Source organism: Marmota marmota, unplaced genomic scaffold (genome assembly GCF_001458135.2).
Source record: "Marmota marmota marmota unplaced genomic scaffold, marMar, whole genome shotgun sequence".
Classification (NCBI taxonomy): domain Eukaryota; kingdom Metazoa; phylum Chordata; class Mammalia; order Rodentia; family Sciuridae; genus Marmota; species Marmota marmota.
Window position 1 is genome coordinate 3,792,402 of NW_026000185.1, and position 15,333 is coordinate 3,807,734.

Below are 15,333 nucleotides of genomic sequence, written 5' to 3' on the forward strand. Positions count from 1 at the left end.
ATATATATATATATATATATATATATATATATATATATATATATATGTCTTTGATGAGATACCAAGGTCTTAAAAGCAGTTGACAAGGGCATTAACTGCTCCACTCCTCTCTGTGATTTGATGCTGTGTCGCTGAGCTGTCCAAAGACACTGTGTTCATCACCTGAGCTATAAGCCCCACACTCGGGCAGTCTGGGTCTGAGGGAAGTCACGGTCCTCCTGCCTCACACACCTGTGTTTCCCCAGCTTTGTGGGGTCTGATTGAAAACTAAAAGTTTGCATATTTTTGGACTGTTTGGTGTGATGTTTCAACACACATATACACCTAACCATCACCTCATAGTTATCTTTTTGTGTGTGGTAAGCATATTTGAGACCTATGCTCTTAAAATGTTCGAGTGCATAATACGTTAATCAAACATACATTGGTTTTTCAGAATTTCACCTTGGAGCTAACGTTTTTTATCCATTGATCCTTCCCCCACCCTTCAACCCCTGACCACCACCATCTACCCTCTGCTGCTATGAAAAGGACTTTTACGAAGTCCCACATGAAGGCGAGATGGCGCAGTGTTTGTCTTTTGGTCTGGCTCATCTCACTTAGCATCATACACTCCAGGATCATTCATGTTGCTTTTTTTTTTTTTTTAAAAAAAAGCTAAAGAATATTCTCCTTGCAGAGCCATCGTGTGACCCTGGGTCCTACTCCTCCCAGGCATATCAGGAAATGAAATGACTGTCAGAGAGAGCCCCACCTCCACACTCACTCCACCATGCATGGCGAGAGACGGAGCACCCGGCCGGAAACGAGGTCTGCAGAGTCCTGGCTGCCGGCATCTTGTTTTAGCCAAACTCTTCATCTCTCCCCCTTCCTTCACTGGTGTGAGGCCAGCGCCCAGCTCTGCCTCTGGGCCCTACCCCGCCCCTCTTCCCAGATGACCTCCGTTATGGGTGGATTAGTTCTACAACATTCACGTACCTTCTTGGTTCCATGCAATTCTGGCCTTGTCCAGCAAAGACATATCTTTCACTGGGGAAGAGATTGACGCAAAGCCCCAACCCACTGGCCTGGCCAGCAGGAGGCCACGTTCTCGGCCACCTACTCCCTGCCCTGCTCTCCTCTCCATTTGGGGCTGGAAACCCGCATAAGACCCGAAGCCACCTGAAACCTGCCATACCCAATGTCTTACACATGCTGTTCCTCTGCCAGGAAGGCCTTCCCTGGACACCACCCTGGAGAGTCTCCTACTCCACTGAGGACCAGCCTGCAAGTCCCAAGTCTTGCAAATGTCTTGAATCTTCTCTGCACAGGTGCCGCACCTGGACTGCACACAACCAGCGGTTTTACAGTTAAATCCGCATCTCCAGATTGGCTTAGAAAGTGGCAACACTGAATTTATATTCCACGTGGCTACATTTAGTTGAATAATACCTCCCAGAATAGGGGGTCATCATTTTCCAGGTCAGCACGGACCACATCACTTCACATTACCCTTCTCTCACTCCCCGCCCCACCCTCCCTAATATGACTGCTGCCTGAACCCGGCAGACAGGGGAATTTGCTATTTCCTGACCTAGGCCAAACGCTTAGTCCTCTGCAAAATATATCTAAAGCCTACCACCAAATCCCACTGACTGCCCATTCTTCTGAGCTCCCATAAAACTTCCCAGCGGTCCATTTTTTAAAATAAGTTGTAAGTGATACAGAATGTCTATATGCTGGCGGACACCAACAAAGATAAAACTGAAAGGAGCACTGATTGGATTTTTATTTATATCAGGTATTATACAAAATGCTTCGCAGGACTATCTTGTCAGTTTCTCAAATTACTTTTTCAAGTGGATTTTGCTATCCCCAACACACAGGTAAGTGAACAGAGATGGAGACAAGGTCACAAAGCTTCTCAAGGTCACAGTGCTGCCACCTGGGCGCACCAGAACCGAACCTCAGAACTCTCAGACTCCGCAGGCTGTGGTCGTAACCCCCAGGCCTACTGGGAGGCCTCAAGCACAGAATTTCTAGTCCTTGAAAGAAAACCTGGTGAAACTGATTTAGCTGGGACTGAATCAGGGCTTTGGAAGCTGAAGCCTGGACTTGGGGTCCAGGGCTGCTGTTCTCCTCCTCCAACACAAGAGGTCCCCGTGTCCTCTCTGCTGGGTGCCGGCTGTTGCTCAGCACAAGGGCAGGATGTCAAGGCTCTGAAGAGCCGCGACTGTGAGCCCGTCAGGGCCAAAATGTGGGCAAAAACTGGACCATTTACCTGAAATGAATGAAGACACAGGCCAAGGCACAAGTCCAGGAGTCAGAAAGTATAATTCCCGGGACGGCAAGTAGGTTATGCTGCTCAGCACAAGACCCGAGGGCCCCGCTCTGCAGCCCGAGCCTGAGCGCAGACCCGGGCCTGGGAACGCATGTGGACGAGTGTGTGCCCGTCCGTCACTGCCTGCCTGAGCTTCCCTTCTTCAGCTGTATGATGGGGACAATGATTGGACTCCCTGCCCCTGGTGGTGCCATTTGGGATGCCTGGTCTGGAGCAAGAGCTGTATAAAGGTCACTTGCAGCTGGTCAGTGCTAACCACGGCACACTAGCTCCTCTCTCCTTCTTGGTGTCAATCAGACCCAACCCAAATGTCACTGTAACTTTGGGAACCACTCACACCCCTTCCATGACATTTCAGAGCAGATCGAAACTGCTTAGCCACGCCAGGCCAGGTGACAAGTGGACACTTGTCTATGCTGATGGCCTTTGACAAGTGGGCCCTCACTGTCTCCTGGCAGACCATCCCCTGGCTGACCCACAAGCTACTCTACCCAGCACCTGAGTCACAGTCTTCATAATGGTACTGAAGTTCAGGTGAATCTTACACCACAGGTAAAAATGAATTTAAATGCCCCAGTTCCCCAGCAAAAGCACGGGCACTGGAAATGTCACGGGCACAGGGTTGTGCGAGGTCACACAGAGCTCTGACACCTCTGCTACACCTGCAGCAGCTCCGTGGCCTTCGCCTGGGGCAGGAAGCTGTCTGTGCTCCTGCTCTCCGTGAAGGTGACGAACTGCAGCAGGCCTAGAAGTCTTCCTGCCACATCCTCCCAGAGAGGTTAGGTGACGGCAGGACCCCATCTGGGCACAGCTTGGTTCAAAGGGGCTCTGCTAATTGGCCGGTTGGAAGCAAGAGGGAAACAGAAGGTAAAACCACGCTCCACGGATTCCCCCATAGATAACCAGGCCAGGTTGTCCACGAGACAGGGAGCTTTCTGGTAGAAAACAGGTGTCCAGGACAAAGTAGAACAGGAGTGAGAAGACACGAATCCTTCTGCTCTGTCGAGTTCAGACGGAGCCCAGACTGGGTGGACCGGGGAGAACGACTGGACTGTCCTTCAGTGAGATGAAGGCCCCTGCGCCTCTGCAAATCGCTACCCGTCTTCCATCGTGGTGGGGGAAGGCGGCGTCGGGAGGCCCAGGGCCCATCCACACAAGGGAACCACCAACAGGCAGGCCACTGGGGGCCTCCGGAACTCTCTGGAAAAGCTGACATTTCATGTTCTCTAAAAATTCTTCGTCAAGAAGATATCCAACAATATCTAGGCAAGGCTGCACACAGAGGCCCACAAACACGTCTGTGTGTACAGAGGAGTGGAAGGGAGCAGAAAGCAAGGGAGGTAAAAAAGAAATGGAGAGAGAAATCAAACTGTCCTCGGGACCCCAAGGGGCCCTGGCGGGGTTGTGCTGAGCCTCCTTAACTAAAGGGGAAGGGCTTGAGAGAACACCCTGCAGCTCTCCCTCCCGAGCGCTCAGCAGTTGTAAAACCCCACCCGGGCCAAGGGGCTGCACTTCAGAGAGAGGTTTACTTATTACTTTGGCACCTCTGTCATCTCTTGTCACTTCAATTCCACTTTATCAAATTACTGATTTTGCCAGAAGCATTTTGGATTAAATGGAGAGGGACGTGCACAGGCAGGCGGGAGCAAGTGTCACCGCTTCAGTGGGGAAATTTCATAATTACACGTCAGGGTGACAGAAGGACCAGAGTGCATTCTTGGGACGGGATGAGGATCACTCCAGCCGCTCTGGCAGCCCAACGTCCCCCGGTGTGGCCTCACGCAGAGGGGCCCTCTCCTGCTGAGGGTCGAGGACGACGCTGCCCTTCTGGGCTGGGTGGGGTTTCCATTTTGACTTTCCCAAGAAGAGAAAGGGCTCTGACACATGCAGCCACCTCCCTACCTGCAACCCTGTAAGAGAGGACCAGATTTTGGAAAAGAAAGAGGGAGAGGAAGAGGGAAAGAGTAAGAGAAAGAGAGCGAGCACACATTCCTCTGTTTAACAGAGGGAATAAAAATCCCTTAGCAAGTAAGACTGACAATTTGAAGCATTTTTTTTTTTAATCACTAGGAGTCATCACCAATTACCTGGAGGCAACTGTGTGGTTAATTTATGTATCAATCAACTTGAGGTCAAGTTCAGGAATCAAGTGGAAAACCCTTCAGAAATGAGGCTTTCTTAGACGTCTTTGATACAACTTGACAACACAAGGAAAAGCCAAGGCGTGGTGTCTGTGAGAGACAGTGAGCAAGCGCCCTGCTCAGAACGACCAGGAGTACCCTCTTCCCACCCGGGAGTACCCCCTTCCCATTCGCAGGCCTGGGTGACCTCGCTCCTCTTGTCGGATGGACGGAACACCTGAAGGAGGTGTGGGCAGGTGGCATGAAGTCACTGCCCAGAGCTGCCCTGGTGCCTCACGTCTCTGGTCAGGGATGGAACTGAAGCTGCTCTAGCAGCATTACTTCCAGGGCATCATTCAAACTCTCCCGGCAAATACGTGTTTTTTAACAGGTGCTGGACGGAGGTGCGCTGGAGACCACCACGAAGGTTCACAGGAGGCTTAAGCCTCTGAACTGTGGCAGCGGGTCAGGAACCTGCGCTCTGAACACCGTGACGTGAGAAGAATATCTGGAACACAAGGGGCCCTGGGGAGACTCCAGACACACCTGTCCCCTAAGTGGCAATTCCATCTGTTCAACCCCCAAACGTGCTCACGCATGTGCACCAGCACACACACGCATGCAGGCGTGCAGACTGCACACCCGCACCTTGGCCTGCCGGCTGTGGCAGAGCACGGCTCCACGCCCCCAAGGCCCTTCAGTGTGGTGGACATCAAGACTCCAAAGGGTGAGGAGTGGCGGCTGCTTTTTATTTAGAAGCAAGTTTCGCTTTGAGACGCCTCAACCGCCTTATCAGCAGACCTGCCCCGGCCATCACAAAATCCCAGCAGAAAAAAAAAAACCTTGCTTGAAATAATAACCGTGTTTGACAACAATGGTACAGTTGCAAAGAGAAACGGCTTTCAACACTGTGCACCCATGTCCACAGGAGCCCCGGGGCACGTGTTCTCAGCCCACTTAGTTGACATCCCTGGATTTCAGGCATTATGGGTGAATTTGATCTGCTCAGATGCGCCACAGAAACAGCTGTGAACTCTTGTCCATAAAGAGAGAGTGAAAATATTAACAATTGTCTGACAGCGGCTTTTCCTGAGGGACCCACACCAAGTGTAACAGATAAACCCGGGGAAATTCAAACATGGAGGCAATGAGCTCTCCTCCCCGTCATATCTCCACGGGAAGTCGCTGCTCTGGAGAATGCCTCGGGATGGAAACTGAGGAAGCTCTGTAAACCACATGGATCAGATACACAGGGACACACCCTGGGACACCCCAGGCGACATGCTCTACGTGCAACATTAGGTAATGAACTGCTACACAGGACGCACACGACCACCGTCGGCAACAACCCTCGACGAAACGGTGACGTGAGTTAACAGATCAATGGGTCATTTTCCTGAGGAGGAGGATATGACGGAAACGAGAAACCAGCATTGACTTTTCTAGACACCTGATTACCTTGTGCACTCTTCACTAAGAACACGAGAAAACACACAGGGGGAAATGGGGAGCCCTTGACAGCAAGACTGTCCCAGGGTCCCATGTGAGCACAGGAGTCACTGAAAGCCACCGTCCAGGGAGGCGCAAGCCAGGAAGCAGGCCTTGAAATCGCAGAGTTCTGGTCTTGTGCGACACCAAAAGGGTGAGCAGTACTGACTTACCTTTCTGTCCTCTATTTCCACGCAGTCTGCTTTGATGTCCTGAGAAGAGAAAAGAAAGAACAGGAGTCAAGTGCATGGTCAGAGAACATTCAGTGGCGTCGTTGAAATGCCCTTTAAAATAATAAAGGGCTCCCATTCCTAACAGTCCTTTCTCGAGTCATTGCTCTTTATAGCGCTTTTCGGAGCCCAGGCCACGGTGTTTGCATTGGAGACATATGGTGTCATAAGGAAGCTTCGGGTCATGCAGATGTGGGGCAAAGGCAGACCAAAGAGAAGCTGATGGCTCGTAAAATAATCTGGCCCCCAAGCCTAATACCTTTATTCACATCATCAGGGATCATTCCTAACGGGATTTAATGTCTCTCATTCCAAATTTAAGATAGTCCAATCTACTTTACTTCAGCACAAAACCATCACGGTCGTTTCTCATTCTCCCATCCACCCACCCAGCCAGCCAGCCATTCATCCTTGATCCACCTCTCTATCCAACTACTTCTCTGTTCATCCTTCATCCATCTGTCCATTCACCCAAATACCCAACTATCCATCTTCCATCCATACAACTATCCCTCTATTCATCCTCAATCTACTTTCCAATGCTCCTTCCCTCCCTCCCTCCATCCATCGACTCATCCATTTATCCTGCATCTATTCATCCACCTATCCAAATGCCCATCCATCCATCATCCATCCATCCAACCACGCATCCATTTATCCCTGTCCATCCGTCCAACCACCTATCCAATCATCCTCTATCCATCCCTTCATGTTTACTGCACACCTACTTTTCCTGCAATTTTCTTCTTGTTATTGAACACAAAGGTGAAACACATATGGTTCCCACCCTCAAGGAACTTGCTAGACAGAAGGGTAGATGCAATTGAGGCATCAACTCACTCATACACCAAGATACAGATTCAACACCCCTGGCCAGTCAGGCCTGACTCTGGGCATGGGAAACCCACACCAGGCCCCGTCCTGGAGATAAGCACTTTGCTGGAAAAGGCAGCCAACAGCAAAGGAACCTGAGCGGGCGGGGTTTAGAAGAACAGGGACATTGTGGGAGGAGCTCAGGAATTTGAGGGTGAGGGTGGGAGAGTTTGCATTTTAAAGCAGGTAGGAACACTTGCAAAGGCCACTGGTGGTTGGACACAGAGTATCAAGAGGAAAGAGGTATCTGTGGTCAGAGGCAAGGGAGAGAAGAGGGTGTGGGCGTGTATTCTGAGGACAGCCAGGAAATAGCACCTTACTTTCTTATTGTGGGAAATACAACGTTTTAAGAGCACAGGTAAGTGACGCTAAGCTCATTCACATGAATGTGCAGCCAGCACCAATGTCCACCTGCGGAACTTGTCACCTTCCCCACCTGGAACGCCATCCCCACCACACGCTCACCCCCCCAGCCTTCCCCAGCCCTGGTGGTCAGACGTTCTGGACTCCGGTACTCTAGGGACCTGGCGGTGTCGGTCGGTAGGAATGCCCTCCCGGCGTGCCACCCACGGGGAGGCTCAAACCACAGCAGCTTGCTTTCTCCTGATGCTGGGAGGCTGGAGGTCTAGGTCCCAGGGAGGACTGTCCTCCTGGGTCCGGGTCACCAGCTTCTCGTGGTGCACGCCACCAACTCTTTTCTGTGCTCAGGGACAGAAAGCTCTCATGGTCTCTTCCTCCCTTTGTGGGAACGCCCGTCCTTCTGGGTCAGGCTCCCGTAGGCCTGGATTTCAGGCGCACCGGGGGTCTGGGCGCTCAGTGTGTGGATTTTGGGGCGACGGCACGCAGTCATGATGCTTGAATGAGTGGATGCACACACTGTCACACTATCTGTCCTCCTGCAACTGTCTTATCTCAACCTAGCACCCCCCCGGTTCACCGTGCTGCAGCCTGGGTCGGGATCCCCTCCTTCCTGGGGCTGGGTGGGATCCCCCGCAGGGACAGAGCACTCTGTGGAGCTCCTCGGACGTGGGACCCGTCACTGGGCGCTGGGGTGTTTCTCCCTGTTGACTACCGTGAGCCATGCCGCCGGGGACGGGGACACACACGGACCAGCTCAAGCCCTGCTTTCAGCAATTCCGCCTGCCCCAGAAGCAGAGCCGCTGGATCCCGGGCAATTCTAGGCTCCACTCTCCGAGGAGCCACTGCGCTCCACAGCCCCTGCCCGGTGCGTGAGGGCTCCCCGTCTGCCAAATCTGCCCACACTTGTTCTCAGTGGCCATGAAGAGAGGACAGACCCGATCTGAGCTCCCTGCCAAGACAACAGTTAGGGGTTCAGGCTGCAGTGGGGAGACGCCTTAAGGGCTACGGCAGGAGTCAGGCAGGAGGTGATGGGGCTGGAGGTGACGACGGGGCTGGAGGTGATGGGGCCGGAGGAGGCGCAGTGGGTGAGAAGTGGACAGAGGCTGCGTGGAGCCCACAGGATGCCGCTGGAGACTGCAGGTGGGGTGCAGGGAGACAGGGCGAGGGCCACCCCATGTCTGGGCAGGCACGTGAGCAGCAGAGCAGACGAGACAGCAGGACAGGCAGGGGTCTGCAGGCACCAGCAGATCCGCCCAGCATGAGTGAAGTCAACAGGTTCGTCTTTCCACCAGGTAGCCAGGCCGTCCTGCTGACGCACCCTCAGGACAGGGATCAGGTGGGCAGGAAGCATCACCGAGGCCACGTGTTAGCCCACGTGACTCCAGATGGAAGGAAGGGGAAACATCACGAGGTGGACATTCATATGGCTAATAATTCACCCTCTACGTAACAGACTTTTGACATCAGCGCAGTGGGATTGGGCAGTGAGCAACGGCCACATCTCTGGCCAGAACCTTATGTAAAGTCCTTCACCACTGACTCTAAACTCCCAACAACTCTGTGTGACCAATGTCATTCCGTTTTTCACCATATGATAAGTGGGAGAGCATCAGGCAAGTCGCCCTGGGTCCCCCGATAATGGGGCTCCAATCTGTAACTGGAAGTGGCTCCTACCTCCACACACTGCCCAGTCCTTCCAGGTGTGTGGACTTGGCTCTAAGGCAGGCAGTGACCAGTCTGTGTCATTTAGGCCACTTGCTTCCCCCTGTCCCTTGTCATGGAGGGAGGGCTATTTGAAGCTAAACTGCCACCAAAATAGCACAGCTGAAACTCTCAAAGTGAGGTCCCCAGACCAGCAGCATCACAATGGAATGCTTATGAAGGTTCCTCTAAGAAAATTTTAAAAATAGTACCAGTACATAATCCAGAAACCCCAGCTCTGGGTGTATAGGCAAGGGAAATGAAGTCAGTATGTCCGGAGACATCAGAACACACGTGTTCACTACAGCACTATGTACAGCAGCCAAAATGTGGGAGCAACCAGCTTAAATGAGAGGAGAAGTGGAATAGTATATGCGATGGAACACTACACAGCCTTTAAAAGGAAAGAAATCCTGTCATTAGTGACAACACGGATAAACATAGAGGACCCTACGCTAAGTGAAATAATCCTGGCAGAGAAAGACAAAGAGCCCATGAAACACACACACACACAATACATAGAGGTGTAGGAGTGGCTACCAAGGCTGGCAGGGAGGATAACTGGGGACACGCTGGTCAAAGGACAGGATGTTTAGTTTGATGGGGGGAATGAGTTCCAGAGACCTACTACACAACCCGGTGACCATCCGAGTGACAAGGTGCTACCGTGTCGATTGCCCTAAGAGGTGTCAAGTGATCTCACCTCAGCAGAAGATAAGCACAGGGGTAATGCACACTCGAATTAGCTCGATGAAGCCTTTTTGTAATGCACACTCACTTCAAAAAATCATCACAAATGAGAAGTGTATATAATTTGCATTTTTCAGTTTAAATAAGTTAGTAAACAAAGCAAATTTGGGGGACTACAACAGACCCCCCTCAGTGTAAAACTCTGGGGTGAGGGCATATTGATGTCTGTCAATGTGCCATCCAGAGTCCTGTGCTCTGGATTTAGGGCCAACATGCAGCAGGACTGGGTGGTGGTGAACAATTCCAGTCCTGGCATGGGATACCCTCACCAACCGCGGCTCTGCCACTTAACAGCTGTTCTGCTCTTGGCAAACACCTTCACCATCTGAAGACCCAGTTCCCTTGCCCGTAAAAAAAGGGGGTGATATGGGTTTCCTCAAAAGGAGGCCCGCGCCCCAGCATCCTCAGGGGCTTGTTAACACCTCAGGCCTCACCCAGAGACTCTGAATCAGAACCCACCATGTGCCAAATGGCCTGCACCGGAAGTGTGTCCCCCACAAATGCCCAGTGTGGCTTTGTTCAGAGTTGGGGCCTGGACAGAGCAATTACAGTTAAATGAGGTCATCAGAGTCATGCCCCCATCCCACAGGATTAGTGCTTCATAGGAAGAAACCCCAGAGAGCTCATCTGCCCTGGCTCCCCAAAGGCAGGACCCAACAAAGGCCACACGAGGACACACTGAGAAGGTGCGGTCCCCAAGCCAGGAAGATGGCCTCATCACCAGCTGACCACACCAGCACCCTGACCTCAGACCTCCAGCCCCCAGAACTGGGAGGAAGTCGAGGTGTGCTGTCTAAGCCATCCAGTCTACAGAGACCTGTCCACCCCTGAGGATCTGCAGGGCACCGTCCTAGGACACGGGGTCCTGTTCACAGGGGGCTTCTTCTTTCCATTCCCAACCACGTGCCTACACTAATGGCTGAGGTCTCCGACTGCCTGTGGACACTGAGCCAGAAAAATACGCCCCCTTCCCGAGAGCTCACCCTGGATCCATCTGCTAAGTGCAGAGAGAAACCAGAGACGAACTCATTTAAGACGGGAAAGTTCTGGATGACTCGTCCAACTGCTGCTGTTGAGGAACAGGGTAAGGAGGGGCACTTGGCTGTCCTCTCTGTCCTGCTCGGCCAGCGACACAGCTTTCCTTCCTCTCCACCAGCAAAAAGATGCTGGGTTTGCGGGGAAGGCGCCATATCTGATTCCGATTTGCCCGGGCAGGAGTGGCAGGTGTTAATCAACGAACTAATGAAATCAATAAACCAAAGGCAGATTTTTGTTTTTAATCTGCCGCTGAGGACCGGTGCGAGCCACAGAGAAAACCATCTGGCAGAAGCAGCTCTTGCCATTTCGCTAAGACTACTCAATTTATTCTTGTCAGGATTAATTTACTAAACCTGGGCTGGATTTTTTATTTAGATGATATTGTTGGTTTGTCATCCGCTGTGGATCCACACGGGAGGCGCCCCAGGGGACTGCACTGGCTTCTGAACAATGTTGGACTCAAATTGGAAAAACGTCACACTTTGGTGGGAACAAATTATTGTTCGGATCGCTCTGCGTCTCTGGATGGGTTCTGAGCTGACCTTTTCCGAACCAGAGTCTTCGAATAAGTGCTTCAGCCCCACTCAACGACTTCGCTTGGAAAACAGCTCAACTGCTTACATGTTAAGTAGGAATTGGAAGCCACGTCCCCATCACCAAGCAATCAGTTTCCCTAGGGAACCCGCCATGCTGCTCTCTGTAGCCAGCCAGCCAGCTGCACAGGCCCTGGAGGCACCCTGCCTGGTGGAGACTCAGGACTTGACCACACCATCGCATGGCCCAGCTCAAGGAGGACCGAGAAGGGCTTCTCTCAGCCTCGGTTTCCCCATCTGTAAAATAAGGATAATGATGATAATCGGCCTCCTTGGTTGTGAGGCCCAACCAGTGCATGCGAGCGACTTAGCCTATGGCAAATTACTGGGCTCTTGGGGTGCCTCCTCCCAAGCCTCCGTGAAGCCTGGTTCTGCCCTGAGAACCTCCAATGCTGTCCTTGTAGAGTTCTCCCCTGCAAGGCCTCTGGGTTCTTCTGGCATTTAGACGTCCAAGCCTTTGTAGATCTGTTCTTAGAAGCTGTTGTCTCTCCTGAGGTTTCTTTTCTTCTGCACTTTGCAAGTTGGTTGTTTCTGGTGATTTTTGCTGAGGAGAGTTATTTGTGACCACAGTTCAGGGACACAGTCACCCGGGCTTGTGCGTCAGCCGCGTTCACATTCTCAAGGGTGGAAAATCAAAGGTCCCTGTGAACCGTGGAAAGGAGGCTGCCCAAGAGGTTCCAGGAGCCTCAGAGGATGCAGATGTGAGGGCCCCGTGGGCCCCCAGGGGAATTTGTACTCATGCCATAATCCTGTGAGCGTGAACTTACTGAGCAACGGGGGTTTTGCAGATGTCATTAACCATCATGAGATGAGAAGATTCTAGATTCTCTGGATGGGCCCTATATCCAATGGCAAGTTTGCTTTCCTGAGACATAAGAGAGGTCAAGAGAGGACAGGTGGGGACTGGAAGGAGGCTTCTAAGCCAAGGGTGCCCAGCTACCAAGCTGAGGAGGCCAGGAGGTTGCTCCCAGAGGCCCCGAGGAGCTTGGCTCTGCGGCACCTGGACTTCAGACCTATGGCCTAGGGAACTGTGAGGCAATGTCCCTTTGCTGCTTGCCGGCACCCAGTGTGAGGTCATGTGGCACCACAGCCAGGGACACCAGCACAGCTCAAGGATTCTCGTGCTTCACTCCTGCCTGGCACTGGGGTCCTTGATCTGAGAAAAGGAAGGTGTGGTTCAGTTCAGTGACCAGGGCAATGGTTCAAGCCCTAGGGGAGAAGATGAATCCCTTTACCAGAAATCCCAGGGCCAGCACAGACTGCTGTGAACTATATGGTCCAGGGGAAGACGCCACATGCCTGGTAGGGAGACCAGTTGGACATAAGACGGCCCACAGAAAATCTCAACTGATGACTTCTGCCATCGGTTCTGGAAGAGCAAAGAGAAGGAAAGACCAGGGTGCTGAGACTGGACCCGAGAGTTTGGTAAAGACCATGTTTCCCATGTGCAGTGTGATCCTCCTGCACTCAGATGCTCAGAGTCCCCGAGACGGCATCACAGGAAAGATGTGCCACGCTAGTCACCTCTCAGGACTCTGTGGCTCCTCCAACAAGCCCAAACTGAGCTCACAACCAACTGCCTTCTCTGGGGGAAGGAACCCAGATGTTTTGCTCTTATTTTTCAACCAGAAATGTCATGGCAGGACAGTTCATAACATTAAGAAAAAAAGACATTTCAACATGACAGGAAAGAATTCAATGTGCATTTTAAGCCTTGATTCAATGTTGCAAATGATTTCCTTTGAAATGCAATCTTTCTGATAGTTTGGACACTGCATTTCTTAGTGTTCTGAAAGTAATAATTACTTCTATTTTAAAAGATACCCACGCATGTGAGTTTAGATGTCAGGACTTAGAACACATTTTCTACAATCCAAGTTCTTAAATATATATTTTTTGACCTTCATAAAGACTCAGACTTTGAAAAGAACATAAGCTATAAGGAAAATTTAACCCAATACTTTCATTTTGTAGATAAGAAAACTGAGTTTTAAAGTTGCAGGAAACTGACTTCACACCACTGTGACAGTTGCTAGCATAGGAGGGGTGAAGTCCATCTGGTCTACGTACCATGCCCCTGATACCTTCCCCTGGACCATAGAGTACCCTCCGAATGGATCACATGATTCTTTTCCATAACTCCATTTATTGGTGGATTACATTTACTGATTTGCATATGTTGAACCAACCTTGCCTCCCTCAGATGGAATCTACTTGATCCTTGTGCACTATCTTCTTAATGTGTTTTTGAATGTGTTCGGATGGTTTGCCAGTGTCTTATTAAGGATTTTTGCATCTGTGTTTATCAGGGATACTGGTCTGAGATTTTCCTTCCTCAATGTTTCTTTGTTTGGTTTTGGTATTGGAGTGATATTGGCTTTTCATAGAATGAAGCTGGCAGTGTTCCCTCTCTTTCTATTTCTTGCAATAATTTGAGGAGGAGGATTGGTGTTAGTTCTTCTTTAAAGGTCTGGTAGAACTCAGCTGAGAATCCATCTGTCCTGGGCTTTTCTTTGTTGGAAGGCTCTTAATTGCTGCTTTAATCTCATTGCTAGTTATGGGTCTGTTTAGGTTTCCTGTATCCTTATGGTTCAATTTGAGTAGATCCTATGTGTCTAAAAATTTCTCAATGCCTTCTAGATTTTTCCAATTACTGGGTTTGAATTTTTAAATCAATGGTCTAAAATGAATAGCTCCTCTAAGGGTAATGATTCTCCCCCAGCCTTCAAAATACTGAGTAAGTAGTCTCCTGCTATGTGCGGTTTACTTTCCGGGCATCAGTTACCTGCCCTTGGCATAGGTTCGAAATACCTGTACTCAGAAGGTCACCGGTGGCCTGACACCACGTCACAGCAACTCCATCAATCACCACATTTCATCTCATCCCACACCTCTATGTCATCTCACATCATCATGATAAGGATGAGAACAGCACAATAAATTTTCTTGAGAGAGCGACTGCATGCACATAACTTCCTTGGTAGCATATTATAATGTCCCGTTTCATTATATGGTGCTAGTCTCCTGATGTGCCTAATTTACAAATTAACTGTATCAAAGGTATGTATCTGGGGAACGATATACTCAAGGTCCAGTGCTGTCTGCCATCCCAGACATCCACTGGGGCTTGGAGTGAGATCTCTCCTCCTACTGAAAGGGGCCCACGGGAACCATATTGTCTTAGGACCAAATTTGAAATGATGTTTGCCTTTCAGCTGAATCCCTCAGAGTCTGTGTTCACTCAACTGAAAATACCAAGATTTGAATAAGGTCACTTATTTAAATACACGAAGAAAGCTATAGGATGTTTGCACTGATCTATTTTATCATTCTGGAATCTTTCCATTCATAAATTTGCTCAGTGCCCGCAATATCACATATGGCCAGCAGATGGCAGCAAATAACTTTGCAAAAATAACCACAAAGTGCCAAGCCATGGACCAGAGAATCTGACACATGGAGCCTGTAAACTTCTTGAAATATCACCATTTTTCTGCTCCCTCAAAATCTCAGTCTCAGATGACTGTGTGTTTTAATTACTAAGCCGTAATTACTTACCAGGAATGTGAGAATTTGAGGAGGCACGTTGTTAGTACGTGTTTGGGAAGGTTCGGCATGGCAGAGACACATCCCTGTTTGAAGCCACAGGATGTTCTGCAGACACTGGGGTGACAATCTGAACACGCAGATCACTGAGCAGTTCAGAGCTGTGCCCCTGGAGTCGTACAGGTGGCCAACAATGTCGCAACCAAAGGAAGATCCGACAGGAATCCTCTCAACTCAGAGAAGTCAGCCTGCCATGGTTGTGGGGGGGGTGTGGAAACGGGGGGGGGACGGGGGGGGGCTGGGTTGGGGGATGG

The 15,333-nt window shown here is 50.6% G+C and overlaps 1 protein-coding gene across 25 annotated transcripts in view; it reads right to left on the reverse strand.

Moving 5' to 3' along the window:
* Rbfox1 (RNA binding fox-1 homolog 1) overlaps positions 1-15,333 on the reverse strand; it is a 1,613,147-nt gene that overhangs the window by 825,740 nt on the left and 772,074 nt on the right. For all 25 annotated transcript variants that reach the window (XM_048790118.1, XM_015490752.2, XM_048790117.1 and 22 more), the window contains one exon: positions 6,102-6,140. Coding sequence is in view for 1 of the 25 variants with exons in the window: in XM_048790112.1 (XP_048646069.1) it covers positions 6,102-6,140 (39 nt within the window). In the remaining 24 variants the exon portion in view is untranslated. The remainder of the gene's footprint in view (positions 1-6,101; positions 6,141-15,333) is intronic.